The sequence below is a fragment of the Phallusia mammillata genome, chromosome 8 (genome assembly GCF_965637545.1).
Source record: "Phallusia mammillata chromosome 8, kaPhaMamm4.hap1.1, whole genome shotgun sequence".
NCBI lineage: Eukaryota > Metazoa > Chordata > Ascidiacea > Phlebobranchia > Ascidiidae > Phallusia > Phallusia mammillata.
In genome coordinates this window covers 3,770,954-3,792,555 of record NC_137259.1, presented here as the reverse complement: position 1 = coordinate 3,792,555, position 21,602 = coordinate 3,770,954, and the positions used below count along the sequence as shown (strand labels likewise).

Sequence of the window (21,602 nt, the reverse complement as noted above, 5' to 3'; positions counted from 1 at the left end):
ACTAGTTTCCTGGAGACAGGTGATAAAGAAGATGGTGCAATATAAATAGCGCTCTTCGTAATGTTACCAGCACCATTTGATAGTAACAGCAGCTCCAAGGAATTTTCAGCATCAGAAAACACGCATATTGTGAGGAGGTCTCTTAGGATTGATCGATTTACAGGTCATTTGTATGTTAAATTTTTAAATTCTTGCAAATTTTAATTTTGAGTCAAGTTAGCTATATATTAGTTGATTGAAAAAAAGACCTAAAACTTTTGAAAATAATTTAGAATACTTACCCAGAAAAATTACACCAATTATATTTGCATAAATTCGTAGTAAATTTAAACTAACAGTTTGTTCCTAAACAGAACTTTGCAGTTTAGCCGCTGTTTTGTTTGCAAACAATAAAATCAAAATGCTTCGGCCTGGATCTTCAATCATCGGATGCTTAATAATGCTGGGCCTTGCAAAGACGGTAAGTTGGGAAGACATAAGTTTAGTTTTTATCGCTTATCGTATCCGAATAGCTTTCGCTGAAAAGGTGAAGGCACCAAAAAAATAGGGGGGCCCAGTGTATATACCCGGGCATTTTAACCATCCCATCCCAGTGTATTCTTACTTAAACTGAATTACGGCGGGTTCAGTTCCCGCCCAGCAAACGTTTTTATACTAAGTTTTGGGTGATATGTTGTATGTAAGAATTCGATTTTTTTTCTAAAATACTGTTACTGGTGTGGGCTTTAAGACTCAAACAAATGTAAATGAGTGATACAGCACCTAAAACCTCGATCGGCACGCAAATAAATCTACAACTTGAAATAACTTTTACCGTAGCAAGCGTCTACCAACGGTGCAGTATAAATTTGTTTCATCGCAAAATACTGGCGGTTTTGTTTGGCAAAGCAACATACAACAGGTATCAATTGCTGAACAAGCCAACTTAAATGGGCCTCAATCAACCCAGTTATAAAAGCAAGACACAAATAACGTCTCAATACACAGTGATAACTTATAGACTTTCTAGGCTTTTGCACGTGGCGAAGAATTCTCTACATGCCCGAAAAGATTAATACAAGACGAAATTCCGTTCAATCCTTTTAACTATGAAGTTTTCTTCCTGGATGGCGAAAATGGAATGGATGAGTGGAACGGAAAATTTCCGGTGCACAGAAAAAACGACGTCGGTCCCTTTCGGTCGCTGGGTGTCGCTCTTTCGAAAATGCGACAGGCCCGACGTCATAGCAATCGGAATGCGACGCTGTTTATCAAAACGGGAACATATTTTGTGGATGAAACAATTATCCTCGACAATAGGGTATGTTAATATATTTTTATATTTTAGGTGTAGATTAGTTTAAAATTTTCAGCTGTAGAATTATGACGTTTTTTCGCGTTGTATGAAGTTCAAAGTGCCTTTAATCGTAAATGATGCTTATACTTTTTAGTTACTCATTACGTTATGAAAACGAATTTATTTTCCATTTTTGTAGTTGAATTTTTAATTGTGATCCCAGTTATTTTTCTACGTTTTAAGTGATTGTAAATGAGTTTTTAATTAAAGACTATTGACAGGATGCCCATACACATTTGGTCAGTTTTCCCACGGACCCGGAAGTACCAAAAATCATCGGTGGCCGCCGACTTCCGGGTTCTGGATTTTCCCCATTCAATCAAGCGGCAAATGGTCCCATGATCTACGCTTCACGGTTTGAAGGCTCCTGTTCAAATCACGTGTTTCTAGGCAACAAACGTCTTTTGCGTGCAAGGTAGAATGTTTTTTTTAAATGATCTTTCTGCAATGATTAATTTTCCTTTCATGTATCCCGACATAGGCTACATACAAGCTCTTACGCAATACAAGCTCTTACGCAAAAAAAACAAACTCTTACTCTTACGCAATCTTACGCGTATGCAATAAAAAGCATTTGAGAAACTTAGATGTAAGCTACAAGCTTTAGTCATACAGACCAATATATGTACAGCTTGGATTTTAATTCGTGCAATTGTGTAGGCACGCGGCTTTTAAGAAAGATTGTTTGTAAATAGTTTTTAGAATTATAGTCCATTTATCAGTCATTTTTGCTAAGAAAAAACAACATACTTACATTTGTTTGAAAGTGGTAAATCTTTACATGCTTTTGAGTGCCAGGACATATAGATTAAAATGCATATTTTAATAGTAAATCTTATTTCATACATTTGCATGGCTTTGTGTATTTTTAACCCATTCTTCGTGTAGAAAACCAAACATCGCCAGATGGACAGGTGACGATTTGACTGGGTCTGGACCTTATCTTTACATGACAGGACTTCTTGAAACAACAGACAAATGTGATTTCCAGGGCCGGGGTGGCTTTAAACAGGTGGGGAATAGCTTGCTGACAATATGTTGAAATCTAAATTTACAACATACATCAAAACTAAACAATGTTTTGCACATATGTCAACTTTTTTATATTTGTCGTTCAATCCTAAACAGCTAAGTCATAGATTTTTAAAGGGCATATAAATTTACCCCACTGGTCTGAAATAACGATTCAATGAAACGTTTTTCTTGGGAGAAATTATATCTGCTGTCCCAGAAAGACTCCTGTTGTGGGCTCGAATCCCACCGCGGGCTATATTTTTCTTGCCTACGCTTTGCCACATGGTGAATGTTCGGTGACCGACTGATTCGGTATGACGCCTTTAATGGGCCGGACGTACTACAATTTCTATATGAGTGTGCCGTGATGACTGGTCTGTATAGATGCTCCAGGGCTCATTTGGGCTGTGTAATAATCTTCAGCTCGTCTTAAACATAATATTTCGCCTAACAGCAGCAGCTCTTTGCCACAAAAAAATTAACAAATAACATTTTTATTTTGCCAGATGCATTGCCCAAATGAGAACAAACACGGTTTTCGATTCCGTTCCGGAGATATAAGCCGCAGTTGGAGGACTTTAGAGCGCGGGGAGGTTCTTGTGTTTAACTCATGGACCGCACAAAGGAGCAAAATCGCTTTTGTAGACGAGGAAAATGATATTGTGCGTTTCAAACATCCACTACGCTTTCCTATTGGAATGCACCCTAAGCCTTCTGGATACCGATATGTAATTGAAAACATAATGGAAGGTAAACCAACTTGCTGAGAACTTGTGACAAGGGTGAACAGTTTATTGTTTAGTTTAAGGTTAGACTTTAAAAACCAGGTCTGAATTTTTAAAATGCAGGTTTTTTCATGGTTTATTGCCAGAAAAATAAGTCAAGCTAAAATAAATTCGTACTTTTATTGCTTAAAACCAAACATTTATTGGTTTAATATTTTACATTTTCACCAAGAGTTTAAATTTACAAACGTTGACACAGCCTACGCCAGGTTATAGGGTTTATGACACTACTAGGAACTTTTCGACCACAATTTGCAAAACCAATTATTCATAAAGCCAAGAAATTGTCTAAAGTGCAAGCTTAGTTTTGAATAATGCAATGTTTGAATGTTTTATTGTAGAATTGGATGCGGTTGGTGAATTTTACTGTGATCAAGAAAGGCAATTGTTGTTCGTAATTCCACCAGAGGGCGCCTTGGAGCGGGAAGATGTGTTTATTGCTCAAAATTCTGCATTGTTTCGACGTTAGTACATTAGTAAATTCTTTATTATTTTGCATCGAAAAATATTTGACATATCCTACGTTACCAACGAACAGACCCTTCGTACTAAAGACCTATGTTTAATATAAGCTGATTACTAACATGTTTGTTTACGAAAATAAATTGAATGGCTTGAAAAGTGGTTAAAATCGACATTCTTTGTTTTTTTAACCTTTTGGGTATAACTAACGCCACGCATTTTGTTGTTTGTTCCACCTTTGAGACATTTTCCCATAGAAATCGTAGAAATTAAAATACATTTTTTTGCAGTTCGTAGGACGAATGACGTATCATTCAGTGGTTTACAATTTTCCTACACACACGACAAGAACTTTGAAGGTTACAATTCAAAACCCGCTGCAGTAGAAGTTGAAGAAAGTCGAAACGTTCGCATCAACCGGTGTGAATTCAGTAACATGGGCTACACAGCAGTCTACGCTGCAAACACAGTCGGCTTGAAGGTGCAATAAAAAAATACAGCTAGAATTTTTTAACAGTTTGGTCCGGCAGGACTAAAAACACCTATCTTCCTGATATACTAATTCAGTTATATATGTGTGTGAATTTGATGTTAGAAATTATGTTGATACGTAAACATGTGGTTGTGCTAAAGACCTCTAAAGTGTCCCTAATTACCCTTTTGTATCAGATAGTTAATGATGGTATAGATTTAACCGCTCAAAGCCAAATTTTACCCAGTTTACTTTTTGCAAATATTTTGACGTTTCCTGCATTCTTCACAGAAATGTCTCAAATATAATGCAACACATTGTGAAATTGTTTTTCAGATCACCAACAGTTTGTTCAGAGACGTCGGGTACCAAGGAGTCAGTGTTGAGTTGAGTCGACCCACAGATGATGAGTTCGCAAACCGAGATGTGTTGGTTCATGGAAACACTTTTTACGGTTGCGGGGTTTCATCAATGTTTCAGGTAAAATAGCAAAAAAATTCAAAATCGCAAGGGTTCTGGTTTAGGCCCGAATTCACACTTTACCGTATAGTTGCGACGAAATTGATTTGTTCGCCAATTAACCTTACGCATTTATCAGGACATCCATTTGGATTTTTTAGATTGAGAATGGTATAGGCCTAAAATATATGTCCCACAAACCCGGTAACAGCTACAGACAAATTCGGATATTCGCCAGTTTGCGAAGCGTTTTTAGTGCACTTAACTGGACATGTACTGAACAATTTTTCCAACAATAGGCTACCGACTGGGATTTTTGATCTCTGTGCAATTAAACAGATTATGCGATAAACCGAATACGTCCATATATGTTATTATAATTCCTATAAATACTAAGACCGTTACAGGCCTAGTAACGTTTTCATTTTAGGTTTGATTATACAGATGGCTTTAACTACAGCGTATTGTTTCATTGCAACGGACATTAAATGGACAGTTGTCAATTGGCCGAAATTCAAATTGCAAGTCTTCTACTACCTTACTTAATTTAAATATTAAAAGTCTAAAATATTTTCACAGCCATCTTGCGTCCACGTCAAAGGAGTCAGAAACATCCGCGTCACAGGAAATGACGTCAGTCATACGTCATACGCCGGAATCAGGGTAAATATTTTAAACTGTCCAACAATACCTTAAAAACTACAAACTACGATTGACTGACATATTTGTTGTATTTTAGGTGGGCTGGCAAAAGGTGTTTACTTTGGATTACGTCCAGCCTGACGAGTACGTTTTCTACGTAACTGACAACAATATCCACAATTACGGGGAAGCGATACTTAACGACTTTGCAGGAGTTTATTTGTCATCGAATATGGAGGACTGTGGAGTCAAGCAGGTTGATTTATAATTGTGATCAATAAACAAAAATAAAATTTTGTTTACCTATTTGGACCTTGAAAGTTGTGGGGTAATTCGAACGGTAGATTTAATAACAGACGAACTCATAGCAGACAAAAGTTGCCAAATACCCATAGATGGCGAGTAGGCCCTACAGTCATTTAAATTGACAGTGGGAGTAGAAAATAGGGCTAGGAACTAATTTTATTGTTGTTTTTCTTACCTCACCCCAACCCTAATAGCCCTAACCGTCAGCATTTTCACACAATTTTGCTTGTATAAACTTTTCTCAAACGTAGTATCCATTGTTTTAACGCCAACACAAACAAACGGTTTCTTTATTGCGTATTTTCTTTTTTCAGAACATGTCAATTTGTCATATTCACGCTCTAATTGCCAACAACGCAATCCACCACTCGCAAGCTTATTACTACGGAGCTATGGGAGTTTACGGAGATACTGCCGTGTCTTCACTAACAGGTAAACATCAATAATAATAAAAACAAGCTATTCCAAACTTTTAGCTCCTTCTAACTTGAAAATATTTTTTTACAACTGCTGGGCATATATCACCAAATGTATTTTTGTTTAACAGTTAAAAACAATTGGATCTATCGGTTGTACGACACTGCCATCAACTTTCACTGCGGACAAAACAACGTGGCAAGTAACAACATGATTAATCACATTAGCAGACATAGAGTGTTTGGAACTTGTAATGGAGCTGTGGGACCGGGTGGAATTCCACACCAGGTACGTTTTTTATGTTGCTCCATTGCTTTTTATATTATTTCCTGCCGTAAGCTGCAGACACCGTTTCGACCTGTGAGGCATCTTTAAGGCAGCTGGTGACCAGAGATAGACCGTATTGGCTATAGTGTTGCCTTCCAACGGCACTCTAGTTTGTATCTCTTGTCACCAACAGCGTTGATAAGATCTTCAAAACAGTGTGCTTTGTATGCAGCTTATCATTTATTGACTCGATGCTTTAACATTCCTGCCATAGTTATTAAGTTTTTTCTTTATCACTAACTTAACCTGCACATTTGACACCTTTTTAGAACCTTACCTTTGTCCGAAATGTGATTTATGTGGTTCATGAAGACCCTCGCATGTGGTCACGCGGAGATATTTGGTGGAATGCGGTTCCTAAACTGGACAATAACGATTACTACTTTGTATCGGCACCACAACAAGAAATAGATGAGTTCTTTCCCAAGGAAATTTCTTTTGCTCAATGGAAATCAAATACTGGCAACGATGTGTCCTCTGTTATAGAAAACCCAATGTTTGTTGACGTGGAACAAGACGATTACAGATTACAGGAAACCTCGCCTGCATTATCGCTGGGCATAAATTCCATTGACATGAACAAAGTTATTGAACAAAGCGGTGCATGTTAACAATGAATTGAATAGTATGCCGTCGTTTGTTTTGCATTTTCTTCAAGCAGTTCTTTGTGTGTACTTGTTTACAAATCAAAGTTGTTTTAAGTGTACAGATATTTGTTTTTTTGCGTATTAAATTATTGCAGACACAATGATATGTTGCGTACCACTGGTATGAATACAAACTAATTTTGAAGGAAAAGTTTCGTTTACCTTCTGCCTTTTTTTGACAAAACCGTTCACTCATCCACTCAAGGCAAGCAGCGTTGCCGCTGAAATGCAAAACAAAGTTAGGGAACGTTTGTGAAACGTTTGTGTTTGTGGTTTATTGTAAACAAGACCGAGAGATTTGGGAATAATGGTAAGTCTCAGAAGTCCGCTTAGTTTCATTTAGTAATTCCAAACACATTTTTGGAAAAATTTTCAGCATAAAGTTACCTCAAATCAATTTTTAAAACACATTTTTCATCACAACATCATTTAATTTTATTTAAAGTTATTTACTCACAAACGATTTAAGATTGTGTTATTTTCGGAAATTTATCTAGATTAATCTATTTTGAGGTAGTTTGGTTTAGTTGCGACAAAAAGTTAACACATATTCACATACCAGATTTATTAGGGAAAACACGGAATTTTAAAGATTTATCTTTTGTACAGGTGATTCTTTTCCATCTGGAACATACTCTTTTTAATCCATAGTGTTTCATGCTAATGCTCTGAAACTTAATTAAAAATTAACAAATCATTTCACACAGTCATCATTCTTACTTACATTACCCCATAGCATACTTGACCAATAAATGTATTTTAAACAATATGACACACTTTTTTGGTTACTTTTTCGTTTTTGTTACAAAATAAATGTAACCTTTAAATATTTGTTCATTGTGTTACAGTTGTTCTACTCCTTTTTCAAATCCCTGGTCGGAAAAGATGTTGTTGTGGAATTAAAAAATGACTTGAGTATTTGTGGAACGTTACACTCTGTCGACCAATACTTGAATATCAAATTACAGGACATTAGTGTTACTGATCCTGAAAAATATCCACACATGGTAAGGATTTGAAAAACAAATAACACTTTGCTTTCAGAACCCTTGGATATATTTATGGGAAAACTAGTCTTAAATATTTGCTTTATTGCTTATGTAACTTTAGTTAAGATTACTGAAATCTTCTGAACACATCAAGTATACTGCCTGGTATGATTCTAGGAATGTTTAAGAAATATATTTTAATTATAAAATTATTCATTTGGTAATGTATGTACAAAAGTTTTATATTTTTGCTCTTTTTTGTAATTAGTTCTTGCTAATTGCTGTGATTTAGTACTTAATTTTTTTGCTATTTATGTGATGAAAGACTTTTCAATTAAAGTCAATAATAAATTTTATAAGCAAGAGATATCATTTTTTTTATAGCTCACAGCAAAAAAATGGTATAGGACTTCAATTTTTTGCTTTTAATTTGTTGTAAGACTTTTCAATAAAAGTTGACAATAAACGTACTAACAAAGGGATTTTTTTTGTAGCTTTCAGTAAAAAATTGCTTCATAAGAGGTTCTGTTGTGCGATATGTTCAATTGCCAGCTGATGAAGTTGACACAGCATTGCTTCAAGACGCAGCAAGAAAAGAAGCTGCCCAAAGCAAACAGTGAAAATGTTGGCATTTGTCTTGTCAACAAACACTGCCAGTGCCAGATATTCTCGTGTTTAAGAGAATTTAAGAGTGGATGTTTTATTTGGTTACTAAATCCACCCCCCTAGTTCAAATTTTATGTTTTTTGCTTTTTTTACTGCTGTTTTTATATTTTGTCCTCAATTGTGCATTTAATTGAAATGGATTTTTGCCCATATGATGATTACTACTTGATTAAAGTTATAATTATTAAGTATGTGGTTTAAACAAATTCTTTGTTAATAACGTAGACTTTAAATGAATTATATTTGGGCGCAATCCACTCTCATAAAAGTCTACAGGTGTGCCTGCATGTAAAGTTGTCATCACAATTCATTGTTTAATAAATTTGCATATTGGAATATGTTTTTGATTTAAACTTTTGCCTGTCATCAGGTGTGCTATCATATGGATTTTTGTAAAATCCTGGAATTGGGAATTTGACTTTTTAATCCTGAGACTTGAGTTTACTGTGCTGCTTCAAGTGGAACTATGTTGTCACTAAAGGTTGTCTTTCTGTTCATAATTTGTTGTGATTCAGCTAAATCCAAATCTAATGAACACCAATTCAAAAGCGTAAAGTGTTCTTTTCTTTTCAATGAGGTCTTAACCTTGATATAAAACACTATTCTGTTGTGTAACACAAATGTATGCCTGGTAAACAAAGTTTGTTTTCATTTCAAGCGCATACCGTACCATTTTGCATGACGCCACAAACGATTTGTTTAGCAAGACTACAGAATATTCGGTTTCAGCCAAACCCCTCTATTATCACAACATGTATCTAATATCCTAATACAGTACCAGGAAAATGACCTAATAATCAAATATATGATACATTTCTATGGTGATCAGTCATCCCAAATTGTTGTGGTAGTTTGGAAATTGGCAAAATTAGGTTTTGTAGGAATTTCGTATAGCATCTGATCATCGATAACATTTCAATGCGACACTGATTTCTGTCGATGAAATAATGACAAAAAAATTAGGCAGTACCTTTTCTTTTTCCCAAAGTGCCAACAAAGAATACACAACAAAACAACCACAAAAGTCTTAGATGATCTCACCACAACACTATTGCTTTTAAATATACACCACACAGCATGCATATTTGAACTTTGCATGTTGATAACACTTTACAAAGGCATGAGTGTATTTACAGAGTAACATTGAACACTTGGCATAAATTTTATTCATCATCCATCATAGCCAGAGCTGAAAACTTGTTTTCCATTACATCAAAGTCATCCTGATCCAATGTTTTGTTTCCATCTGTGTCATCAGTATCATAGTCCTCCGGATCAGAATCTTCTGAAAATCCTGACATAGAGTTGCTGTCTGCAATTGACTCTGAACTGTAACCCACAAAATCTTCCAAATACAATGGCCTTCCATCTGAATCACATGCAATGTTGCCATGAAAATGACCAGTTGTGCGCAAAGTGAGAAGTCCGACAGTGTTTTCATGTTGTTCCCATATACCTTTTACAGACAACATAAAGTGATTGGCTTTACATGGCAAATGATTATTTAAAACAGGCCATACCTTTTTCTTCTGCAAATTTTGGGGGTCTCATATACATACAAAGTCTCCCATCCACAGCCATGCGCAAAATACTGTTAGCAGCTCTGTAAACATCAGGTCTGGCAGCCTTCGCTGTTTTGTAGTTTCTTTGATTGGCCCAAGCTGCAAACAATTGAAAAACGTTAGACATGCAATCATAGTGTGGAATTCAACTTTATCTTCTGTAACACCATACATGGTTCTTCAAGTATACCCCAGAATGATTGGTGAGGCTGGGTATGTAATCAATGCATTGACTGATTTCCAGTTGGTTGCTTGAATGTTTTTACTGTTAAACTATTACCAGCTGTTTTAGGGGAATAGTTATACTATGGCAGTGCTGTCTTGATTATCCATTCAAGTTGGGACCATAAGGGAAGCAGCATTGCACCACAACAATAAAAACTGCATTCAACTATAGCAGGGTTCCCGCACAATTTTCGTTCACAAATTCCATGACTTTTCCAAAACTTTTCAAGGAAAATAAACAAATTTCCATAACCTTATTCAAAAAAATCGAGCTATTCCCTTCATAAAACTAGTGAAGAGGCTTTGGTAGATGCAGCCAATTTACCATACTTGCAACGAATATTTATATGTTACGTGATTTGAAATTCCTATCCCTATCTGGCATTTTTAGGGTAAAACAGTGTCCAAATTACATACTTTTTCAAGGACTTTGCAAAACTTTTCCAGGCCTTAAAAATACAGATTTTAATTCCATAACTTTTCCAGGTTTTCCATACCCACGGGAACCCTGCTATAGGCATATATATTTAATGGAAAGCAAGTGACATCTGAAAAGAACATTTATGACTTAAAATTGCAGATGGGTTTTAGGGTAAATGATTGTCCAGCTGTTAGGTGTGTATTGTGACTGTAGACCGCTATATATTATAAGCAACTGTTTTTTGGTTTAGGAAAAATGTCTACATGCAACAATATTAAACACAAATTTCATCAAAAAATGCAGGGAAATCGAAAATATATTAATGTACGCTGCACAAATGTTAGGGTAAAAAAACCTAACCATAGATTAAAAATATGGTAGTTCTAATAAAAACATCCTAACCTTCAGAAATGTCCCATGGTGTCCACTTTTCTGATGCATCGCTACTTGGATGTTTGAGTCTCAGTATGTTTACCAAGTTGAGGCGAGAAGCAAGATATCCCACAGGAGTATATGGTTCTCTTACTTGCGCAACAGGGTATATTCCAGACAATACCTACAATAACAAAGGTTTGTGAGATATTCCTTGAGGGCTTTGTAATATGAAACTTATAGGATTGTAGTCCAAAGTAATGCCAACAGTAAGGCAATTTCACCACTGTGCACCAGCTACACCAACTAAAAAGGGCTATTAGAAAATTTGCAATCTAAATAAACTTATAATAGATTATGTGAATTGCATATTTTAGAGTAGCCCAACATGAAAAGCCGACTTTTGCGCTACTGGTTTTACCTGTTGTTGTTTGTCTATTAGAGATGGAAAAACAAGTCCTGGTGAATCACATAATTTTACTGTTGGGGTTAAAAAGTAGGTTTGGAAGTATTTTGTGTGTCCCGGTGTGACCGATGTACTGACAACTTTTCGCCCAATTAAACCATTCATTAGAGACGACTTTCCAACATTCGGATGACCTTCAATACATAAACAAATTCAAAACATGCCAACTTGTATGGTACCACAATTTTAAATGTAGGATTAGTGAAAATTAAGTACATGTGAAATCTTACCAAATCTGTTACAAAAAAAATGTATGTCTTGCTAAATATTGCTGCTATTAAGACATGGTAATATTGATTAAAAAGTGTTGCATTTACACATTGTATATACCAACAAATCCAATTGTTAACTTTCCATCTTCAAATGCCTCTGTCTTTTTGGTATCTATTTCTCCATCACCACTTTCATAGTTTAAAGCTTGCTGATTCTCTGTCAATGTTTTGTGCTTGTCACTACCATCTGCAAAACATGGTTGTATTGGGCTCTATTGTACAATTGTATTTTGCGCTACGGTAAAGATTCATATAAACAGTACTATGTAGGTCTCTTGCTATACTCAGTTTGTAGGGCAAGTTGCATTATGTTTGTGCCTTAGACAATGCCAAAAGCTGCTGGAATGATTATGCTACTTCTACAATTTCTAAAATTTAATGCCAAAATTAGCAAACTCACTAGTTATATTGTCAACAATATTTCACAATGAGATTTCCATTATTACATCATTATTAACATTTATATGATTCAAACTACATACATTGAAAAATGGCATGGTATATGGTAAAATAGTATGGCATTTATATATAGCTACCTCCACAGGATGCCTGGTGAGCAGGCGATGTGTCATTACTTGAGAATCCTAATTTACCAAGATCTTGTTCAATCTTGTCTTCCCATGATGACATATCAACTAAAATGCAAGTCCAGGTTATTAATTGTTATTTTGATATATTACAAATTTGAAGTGCATGGTTGCTTACACTTTACTAGTTTAAATTCTTTTACATTATCATTTCTCTTCAATTGACCTGTTACGTTTCAGCACAACTAATTAGGTAGTATACATTGATTAACTGTGGTGCTGCATGTTGTGTATGAGATCAGCTGGTAAAATTTATGTTTTGCACTATTGGTAATACAAACCTGACATTATCTTTGTGCCCACAAATTTTGCAAAATTGTTCATTACTATTTTTGAGATTGGAATGTTTTTTTGTTATAACTTCTTCAAAGGAAAAAAAACAACTAAATAGTTTACAGCACTACCATTAGGTCTGACAGGGACATTGTTGATAATGAAACAAAAACATTTCATTGCCAAAATAATGTGTGTTACCTTTGTCACCACAAATGCTTTGACAAATATGTAGAAGTTCCTTAGGGCCTATTTGTGTGGTGTAAATCCGTTTCTTGGGGGCAAGACGCTTTGGGAGACTTTCTTGTTCTGCAAAAGCAATCATAAATCAAAATTGTTTTCTTAAAAAGCATTTTTTACTTACTTTTTGCGTTCAGTCTTCTTGTGTCGCTTGGAAAAGATGTAAACCAAACAACATGCAAATGTGGAAATAAACTAAATAGAAAAAATATTCAATTTTCTAAGGAGAGATTAAAAACATGGGTAACCTATTTATTTTGAAACAAACCTTTTAAAATATGATGTCCAAGCAGCAACAACACACGCTGGTACAAGGTCAATTTTATTCAACACCAAAATTAAAGGTTTCTTCAATTCCACAACAACATGTTCATACAAAGCAGGGGAAAAATGTAGCACCTAAATTGTCACAAGAAAATTATTACAGAACACAAGTGAGTTTAGTGCCTTTATGGAGTGACATTTACTTATGTTTAAAGTAAATTCTTTTGAAAGATTCAAATACTGTTTTGTGTTTAGGCTAATGCCAGTTTATTGCAGTATGTATACATATTGGTATATATAAGTTAGAAAATACTTTTTTTTCTTTTCATTAAAACTGTAACAGTCACAAACAAGAACTTACGGGATGTCTAACATCTGTCACCATTACAACAACATCACTCATTTCTAAAACTCTCCAGAGCTGACGCCATGTCTGCAACAAATAAAAGGTGTGAAGCTCACTTCATACAGATAATTATACTTTTCTGACCTCAAGATTGTGCTCAAAATAACTCAGGTTTTGGTCACCAAATTTGTTGTAAATTTCATTCAAGTATTTTTGAAAGTAAGATGCTTCTCTGCTTTCCAGTTGCTCCTTAGACATTTTGTAAGACCAGTTAGGCCGCTTTGGCATGTCAAGTTCTGTAATTGCAAAACACACATAATAATATAATCAAAAAATTCATCCTGTTAGGGCCCTCATAAAATGTCCCACGAACAACGTTTCTGCAATGTGCAGCTAATTACTGCTTGGTGATTAAAACAACTTAACTCAATTTTGGTATACTTGGTGCTGAAAATATCATTTGGTTAGAAGAAGGCAATAGGATATTGAAACGTTGAGCTATTTTGGGTTTCTTTTATACCCGACAGCATTTAGTCACATATATATACTTTTAAAAATGCCAGAAAATGTAACTAGAACATAAAACAAATAGACACACCTGATCCAGGTTGGTAGATTTCTTTGATATTTGCTTCAAGTACATTTTCTGGCACAAACTGAATAGGCTTAGTTTGTGCCTCATGTTTTCGTCGCTCGATTTCAGACCTTGATTCAAGACGGAAGTTCAATCGATAACGCTCTGGGTTGTATTTACCTTGAGAGAAATTTACAGTGAAAAGTGGGTGAAAGTGCATGTCAGTAGACATTAACTGAGATATTGTACTTGTGTTTTCAGCTGTTTGCACTTTCAAAGAAGAGTTGAGACTGGTTTCTTCTCTGGCAGAATCTTCGGAATTAGTTGCTGACTTTTGCCATTTTGACTTGGTTAAATGGTGGTCCGAAGACCCTGAAAACAGGCAACAGTTATAGCAAGCCACAGATTGGATGTAAAACAAAAACCTGTAATACAACTTGCAAGCGATTTGTAAACACAAGAACTATAAATTCTGTAAACTAGTATGACATGAAGTGAATGGATTTGGCAATGCAAATTTACCTTTCTTGGTGCGTTTTTCTTTTAGTTGCTGTTTCTTTTGTTTACCACTGTAGGGTTTCTTTCTAGGCATTGGCCAAAGAATATTTCATCAATTAGCAGGACTTTTACTGTGCCTGCAGAAAAAATTCACAATCTCTCCCAAAAAAAGTGTAACTCAGCTACAATTTTAGGCAGTTTTGTGTCAAGGTTGTGTTAAGCCCGGATGTTCTACAACAAATCAACATGAAAATTTACACATGTATAGTCCAATATGGTTGGTATACTGCAGATTTACAGACTTCCGGTTAATAACGTTAACACATAAAAACAAAAATTGACTCATCTTTTGCTACAGTCAAATACATTGCAAATGAGACCGCAGAGTCTACAGAAAACAATTCTCAGTTTCCACGATTTCTATGACGATGAATGTTGCAACATATTGCGCATGCGCAGAGATTACTGATTTTGTCATTGTGGTTCGTGTTCTGCAAGGTGTAAAACTAAATTCGTTTCTCATGATTTTTTGGACTTATATTTAGAGATTTCGTGAAAAGAAAGTTTAGGGAACGAAATAGTTTAAAGGACAAGTTCCTGCGTCAGTTCAGATTCTTGGGCAACGTTAAAAAACACCTTTTCTTTTCGTAGTTCATTGCTGCGAGACAGTTTCAGAATCACCACCATAAAAATGCCAGGTTGAAATGATCACAATAAAATCACGATTTTAGACACCATGAAATGTACAAATTGTGGAAACAAAAAAAATTTTTTTTGTTACTTTCAATGAAAGAACGTTTTGAGGTACTGTAAGTCGGCAGTTGATTAAGTAGAAGGTCGGTAATGTACCGAATGAAAAATAAGCTTGATATACTATGAAATAAACACATACAGACTTGTTTTCAAAATCCTCTAGTGAAAGTATTAGACCAGTGGTTCCCAACCTTTCGTGGACCATGGCCCCCTTAAAGTAACTTTTTGGCCTCGTGGCCCCCTTAAAGTAACCCTATAGGAGCTGTGTCCCCCTTAAAATGTAGATAGCAATCTCACACTGGAATGTGGTATTAATTTTGGCCTTAAACAGGTCAAATAGAGTAAATGAGCATGATAAACCTCACTATAAACAAATAGTATGTGAAATAGTCCATTAAATTCGGGAATAAAGTTAAAATGACTTTTAGTGGGTGTTTCTTGTGAATCTACGCCCATGCCCCCCTGGACACAGCTCGTGGCCCCCCTGGGGGGCCATGGGCCCTGGTTGGGAACCACTGTATTAGACAAATTATAACTGAAATGAGCTTTATTAATTACAATTGTTTACATGAATGTGTATTTTCTACAAAGCTAAATTCTGCAACATTTGGTTTCTTTATTATAAAAAACGGTAGTGTATATTATGTTTGCAAAGTGATTTGGGTTCTACAATCTACATTAAATTCACTGAACCCTACTTGGCTAATCTGTAAAAATTTTATCTTTTGTCATTGAATGAATTACCATAGTTGCCTTTAAGATTACGCTGAATACGATTTTGTTCAAGATATTTATTTAATGATATGCTTTTTTTAATGATATTTAATATTTTTTTGCTAAATGCTTGTAATACATCAATGTTTGAACGAATTCTTTGCAACTTGCCATCTTCAAAACTTGATCAAAGTGAGCTTGTAGCAATAAGGTTTAAAACAGTAGGACAAACAAAAGCAATTTTCGTTTTCATATTGCACTAATCGATGCTGTTGCTGCACCAACACCAACAAAGATAACAAGTGTTTATTGATTATTTATCACACATATATATTGATTTAATAATATGGGATACCACTTGACTTTTGCATAACTGTTAATACATTTTTGCGATTTGGAAATTTCTGACTACCGGTAAGTGCAGAATGTTGGAACAATTGTAGGAACAAAAAGTTGGACATTTTAATACCTTTAACCATGAATGTGTTCACAAATATTCTGGCAGATTCGGCAGTAAATTGTGGAAAAAAAAAAAAAACTATGTTATATCAGTAGGCTATTATCATTGTTTTCAAGTGTTTTGAATTATAATTTACTGGATTGTCATAGACATCCATGGACAGAGCTAAAATTTAGTTCGCAAAAGTTACTTTAAACAGTTTTCCTATCCTAAAAAAATCGGTGACAGTGATGGTTTTGAAAGAAGAGAATGGCCAATGGTAACACACTCAATGATTCCAAAGATAGATGATACAGTTGACTTACAATGCAACGGCAAAGTTGTTCTTATCAGACTACAAAAAGGTAAACATATTTTGTAAAACATTGTATTTTTTGGTTGCTTTTTCTTTTAGATTTCCTGACTTTAAAACACAAGGCCTACCCTGAAACAATACATGTAGTGCAATGACAGCTAGTTTTGAATACAGAAGAATTGTTATATTACATGATTGAAGATAGAGTTCAAAAATGTTATTGTTCTTTCTACATTCAAATATTCAGAATTGTAAAAGATGAATTATGTGATATTTGTTGGCTGTATTCAGCTTGCTACATATACATAAAACAAGCTCTCTTTCATATTGCCATTGGGCATTATGAGCCTGATATAAGCAGCATTGGTTTCAATTTTGGACAACACATCTATGCTGTTTGGAATGGATTTTCTTTCTCTTTCTTTTTAGGTATTTGATGTTATTTTTTTCCAGAATAGTGATTACTAGGCTAAAATGTTTATTGAGGAGAAATTTGTAATGTACTGCCCAAGAATCTCAAACACAAAGTCAAATCATTCAAATTCGGTCAATGTGGAAATAAAAGCAAATTTTATAATCAGCAAGTAGTTCAACCGACATCATAAAGCAACAAACTTGATAAATTTATTAAAAGGTTGCAATCAAAGCTATACAATCTTTGTATCTGATAAAGCACAATGAAAAGAAGAAAGACTGCAATCTATTGTCACTCAAATCCTCCACATTTTGACTGAACTGAAAAACATTTATTTTTCAGTTAGGTGAAATAGAGCCATAGGCTTAAATGTAACTGTATATATCATACCTTCTAATTACTATCAGGGTGCAGCAACAGGTGGTCCGATCTGACATTCATCAATATCTACCAAAAATGTTTTGATTTTTTTAAAGAAAAATTGGTCATGGACAGATGATGGCTGTTTTTTCATTTAGTTTGTGCTAATATGAATGTTAACTAACCAATTGACCATGGGAAGAATTTATTCCAAAACTGATCGCTGTTTGAGGAGCCATTTTCATTAAAGCTAAAACCGATTGCATGTTTTTGTCTTAACTTGCAAACGATTAAACAAAAAAGTGTACCTGAGCAAGTTAGACCATCTCCTGCAAATCCAATTTTGCATGCGCATTGTAAAGTTCCAGATTTTTTAATGCATTTAGCATCTGGATGACAGGGGTGGGATAAGGCCGCAGCACATTCGTCGACAACTAAACAAACCACTTATTATATATTTTATGTAAGTACGTTGTCAATAATAATGGCAACTGACGGATACAGTTACTTCCATCTCCAATGTACCCCACTAAACAAGAGCAAGTAAAGCTTCCAGGTATGTTTGTGCATTTTGATCCAGTTACGCTGCAGTTGTTTAATGTACTATCCGCGCATTCGTCAATATCTACAGAGAAATAGTCAAAAGCAATAAAGAGGTATGTTAATTACAAATAAGCAACATAATATAATATTGATCTATTGCGTTTTTCAGGAACTGATGGTGCCATTATTAGGCGAAATATATATTCCTACTTTCTAATTTACTGCCTGATTCTGTTGGCAATTGAGACAGTCCTCTCAAATTTCGAGTCTTTCACCAATTTGTGCAGTTATCGTCAGTATGCATGGCGGCTGTTGAAGGTTCAGATATTGCTAACCCACGACATTGTCTAATATTGCTTACCTTTACATGATTCGGTTACTATTCCATTTCCCCTGTAGCCATTTGGACATGTGCAAGTAAAAGTTCCCTCGAGGTTTATACACTTTGCTATCGGGTCGCACTTATTAAGTAAACATTCATTTACATCTGTCAAACAAGCAGGTAAAGTTTCAAAAGTTGTTTTCTGTAACGCCACTTAAAACAGTTAAGATTTTGTTTTGACAAAGGAAAAATTCCATTACCCCATTCGCAATGTGCACCAGTGTATCCATCATTACAGTTGCAAGAATATTTTTCAAAACCTTCACGAACACAAGTTCCCCTTGCACTATTGGTGCAGAAACGAGAATCGGTGCATTCGTCAACATCTTACAACAAGAACACCATATTAGAACTATAGGCCTATTACCTGTGCAACGGCATGCATCCAAACATGGGTTAAATTGGGATGACTAATTTAAAAAAAGACTAAATAGTGACTGACTAAATAAAAATAGTAAGAGCCTAAAAGTTATACATACTCTAATTCGGTCACATACATTTATATAATGTGTCGCGCAATGCACAGTCAAAACTCTTGAATCCGTATGACAAGCGGTAGCCTAACTAATACGCATATATAGCTTGCAGTTACCGAGGCAGTAAGAAACATTGAATCCTGTATCCGAAGGTTCAAGTGACGAATAAAAGCTCATGAAGAACGGTTCGACATTCGTAAAGTAAAATTTGTTTCCGTCTCTTGTAGCTTCGTTTGCGTTTTTCAGAAATGTAAACGGATTTGCAGAACTTTCAGCACCAGCGGATAGACTTCCGTAAATTTCAAAATCCCTTTGCAAAACAACAAATTTATTAACATTAAAACTTTGGACGGATAAGGATACATTTTTTACCTGGTGACGCCAAAAATCCCCGTTGGCAAGACAACCGTTCTTCCAATGTACAAAATAGCGTTGATATTATTTGTTTCAAAGTTGTGTGCGATAAGACGAAGACCTTCACAAATTTTAATGTTTTGAACAACATGCAGTATGTGCCACATGAGTTATACCACATTAGTAGTTGCTAGGCAAAAGTTATTGCATAGCAGGGGAAGTTGGCTCCTTTATTTTGATTTCGCTTATTCGGCTAGTGCAGTGTGGTTCTTAACCTGTGGGAAATTTCCCAATAGTGGGAAATTTGTTCTATTTAGAGGGAAATTTTGTAAGTCCGCAGTAACCACACTCCGGCCCACCGGTCACATCGGGCCTTGAATTAACTGTTAAAAGTTAACTTACACCAATTATTTCGCAACAACATGTAAGATTAGTTCCACCTAGTGTTAGAATGCCGTTTGTTACATCACAGACATTGTTGTGCGTGAATAAATGCCTTCCCTTTGTTGATTGTGATAAAAAATGAGTAATGCAACAGAGAGGACATTTCAATATCCAACACACTTTTACTCTCTCACAGTAGCACTATTCAAACTAAATAACATTGCACTAAGCCTATGTGGTCCCGCCAAATCGCTTCGCAAAAGTATTTCAATCAAAAAAAAATAACAAAGTGTTTGTTAATGTCGAGCACAAAACATCTTTACAAAAATAACAGAGGGCGAAATTTGAAGTTGGTGATCGACTTTAGTGGGAAACCATCCTAAAAAGGTTAAGAACCACTGGCGCTTGTGTATATCACCACATCTTACAGGAGTATGTTAGACTTACCAGCTATAGGTTGGGGAAAATTTATCCACCAAAGACGCAATCCTTCCGTGATCTCCAACGGATAATTGCGGACACCGAAGCATGGCGAAAGCAAACTCCCACATATTTCAGTAAGCTCAATAACTTCACCAATAGAAGGGTTGTCTTCTCCACAACTGAAGATTGCTTAAAACGGAACAACTTGCTTAAACAAACGCAAATAGGAAAAAAAACTTTAAAAGAAAGGAGTTTAAAAAGGTTTATATATACCCCTTCAAACTAGTGTATTAATCTATAAACTTCACATTTTAAAAAAAAAACGTCAAGACATTTGTACCTTTCTGTATCACACGATTTTAAAATGCACAAAATACGTAGACTATGCTATAAAAAAGAAAATTGCATTTATGTCTTACCAACTGGAGTGTATGCGTCAAACGATGGATTGGTTGTAGTAAAACCCAAAGTAGAACCGGAATAGACAGCTATCATGAAACATATCAGCAATCCAACATGCATGTTTATCTCTCCATAAAAATCTATGTGAACAGTTTCTAAAGTTTGCGCTGATATCATTCACAACACAAGTAAGGTAATATCCGTTTGTGTAGCTTTATTGTGAGTGGGAATGCATCCGTTCATAATATAGTAAGGCACTACATGTGTTGTCATGTAGTTCTTCTTTTGTGACTAACTATTTCCTTACATGTTTTTGCAACACAGCGATTGTAAGCATAAAAAATTACATTTAGTAAGTTGATTCTGGGAGATATTTCCTATTCTGTTACCATTGTTGTAACGATTTCTACCTTTCATATTATATATCACAAGTTTGGCAACGTTTGTTTCAAGGCTCAAATCAATTAGCTTTATTATAAAGAACACATATATATTTCGCTTATGCAAGCATCTTCAGTGTTTAAAAAAGGCGACTCAAAAGGAATTAAAATTAAACAAGGCATCTCAATCACGACCAACCCTCAACTGAAAGCCGAAGAGACAAAACTGACCAGAAACACCTGTAAAAGATAAGAAAACGCGATAGTATGTTTCGGTGCGTTCACAACCCCCAATCAATTTATCACCATTGCGACCCGATATTAGACTGCTTTATCTGCAATATTTCAAATGTTGGATAAAAAAATAGTGCAAAGTATCGACCGTTCAATATCAGTAAAAAATCTGTTGTATCTGTGTTTCATGGACTTCCATATTGTACGTCAACATTTCAGCTATAAGGCATATTTTCAGCCTGATTTGTATTTTGTTTCTGTGGTGCTTTTGTCTGCCACTTTAAAGAAAGCAGTCAAGTGGTAAACGTTGCACGAAGTTCGTGAACATCACAACTGATGTGTTTGCATGTCATTCTTAAAACAACCCATTTTCATTTACACAAAGTAAATCACAAGCCTACGTCC

At 35.2% G+C, this 21,602-nt stretch overlaps 4 protein-coding genes across 8 annotated transcripts; 2 read left to right on the top strand and 2 right to left on the bottom strand.

Moving 5' to 3' along the window:
* Positions 1 to 45: 45 nt before the first annotated feature.
* On the top strand, positions 46 to 6,971 carry LOC145203827 (uncharacterized). The gene is made up of 14 exons (XM_080076146.1): positions 46 to 163; positions 354 to 460; positions 1,010 to 1,300; positions 1,558 to 1,751; positions 2,225 to 2,348; positions 2,857 to 3,100; positions 3,477 to 3,599; positions 3,888 to 4,078; positions 4,406 to 4,549; positions 5,108 to 5,191; positions 5,268 to 5,426; positions 5,791 to 5,908; positions 6,024 to 6,181; positions 6,490 to 6,971. The coding sequence occupies exons 1-14, from the start codon at positions 61 to 63 to the stop codon at positions 6,829 to 6,831; spliced, it is 2,382 nt and encodes a 793-aa protein (XP_079932272.1). The 5' UTR covers positions 46 to 60; the 3' UTR covers positions 6,832 to 6,971.
* Positions 6,972 to 7,021: 50 nt separating this feature from the next.
* Positions 7,022 to 8,858, top strand: LOC145203834 (U6 snRNA-associated Sm-like protein LSm2). The gene is made up of 3 exons (XM_080076156.1): positions 7,022 to 7,177; positions 7,716 to 7,874; positions 8,351 to 8,858. Exons 1-3 carry the CDS (start codon positions 7,175 to 7,177, stop codon positions 8,474 to 8,476), a joined length of 288 nt encoding a protein of 95 aa, XP_079932282.1. The 5' UTR covers positions 7,022 to 7,174; the 3' UTR covers positions 8,477 to 8,858.
* A 623-nt stretch (positions 8,859 to 9,481) lies between these two features.
* LOC145203831 (guanine nucleotide-binding protein-like 1) lies at positions 9,482 to 14,920 on the bottom strand. Its single transcript, XM_080076149.1, has 14 exons — positions 14,647 to 14,920; positions 14,374 to 14,496; positions 14,149 to 14,304; positions 13,695 to 13,846; positions 13,566 to 13,637; positions 13,209 to 13,339; positions 13,065 to 13,135; positions 12,902 to 13,009; positions 12,377 to 12,475; positions 11,899 to 12,027; positions 11,524 to 11,702; positions 11,133 to 11,286; positions 10,043 to 10,183; positions 9,482 to 9,978 (listed from the first exon to the last, which is right to left on the bottom strand). The coding sequence occupies exons 1-14, from the start codon at positions 14,714 to 14,716 to the stop codon at positions 9,686 to 9,688; spliced, it is 1,878 nt and encodes a 625-aa protein (XP_079932275.1). The 5' UTR covers positions 14,717 to 14,920; the 3' UTR covers positions 9,482 to 9,685.
* A 2,452-nt stretch (positions 14,921 to 17,372) lies between these two features.
* Positions 17,373 to 21,278, bottom strand: LOC145203832 (uncharacterized). 5 transcript variants are annotated; one of them, XM_080076150.1, is made up of 11 exons: positions 20,601 to 21,277; positions 20,206 to 20,370; positions 19,393 to 19,495; positions 19,137 to 19,330; positions 18,745 to 18,870; positions 18,524 to 18,649; positions 18,116 to 18,244; positions 17,928 to 18,065; positions 17,805 to 17,869; positions 17,650 to 17,706; positions 17,373 to 17,579 (listed from the first exon to the last, which is right to left on the bottom strand). In XM_080076150.1, exons 1-10 carry the CDS (start codon positions 20,758 to 20,760, stop codon positions 17,653 to 17,655), a joined length of 1,260 nt encoding a protein of 419 aa, XP_079932276.1. In that variant the 5' UTR covers positions 20,761 to 21,277; the 3' UTR covers positions 17,373 to 17,579; positions 17,650 to 17,652. The 5 variants fall into 5 exon arrangements, with proteins under 5 accessions (XP_079932276.1, XP_079932277.1, XP_079932278.1 ...); XM_080076151.1 differs by having other exon boundaries at positions 17,928 to 18,053; positions 20,601 to 21,275; XM_080076152.1 differs by lacking the exon at positions 17,805 to 17,869 and having other exon boundaries at positions 20,601 to 21,274.
* Between the last annotated feature and the right edge of the window lie 324 nt (positions 21,279 to 21,602).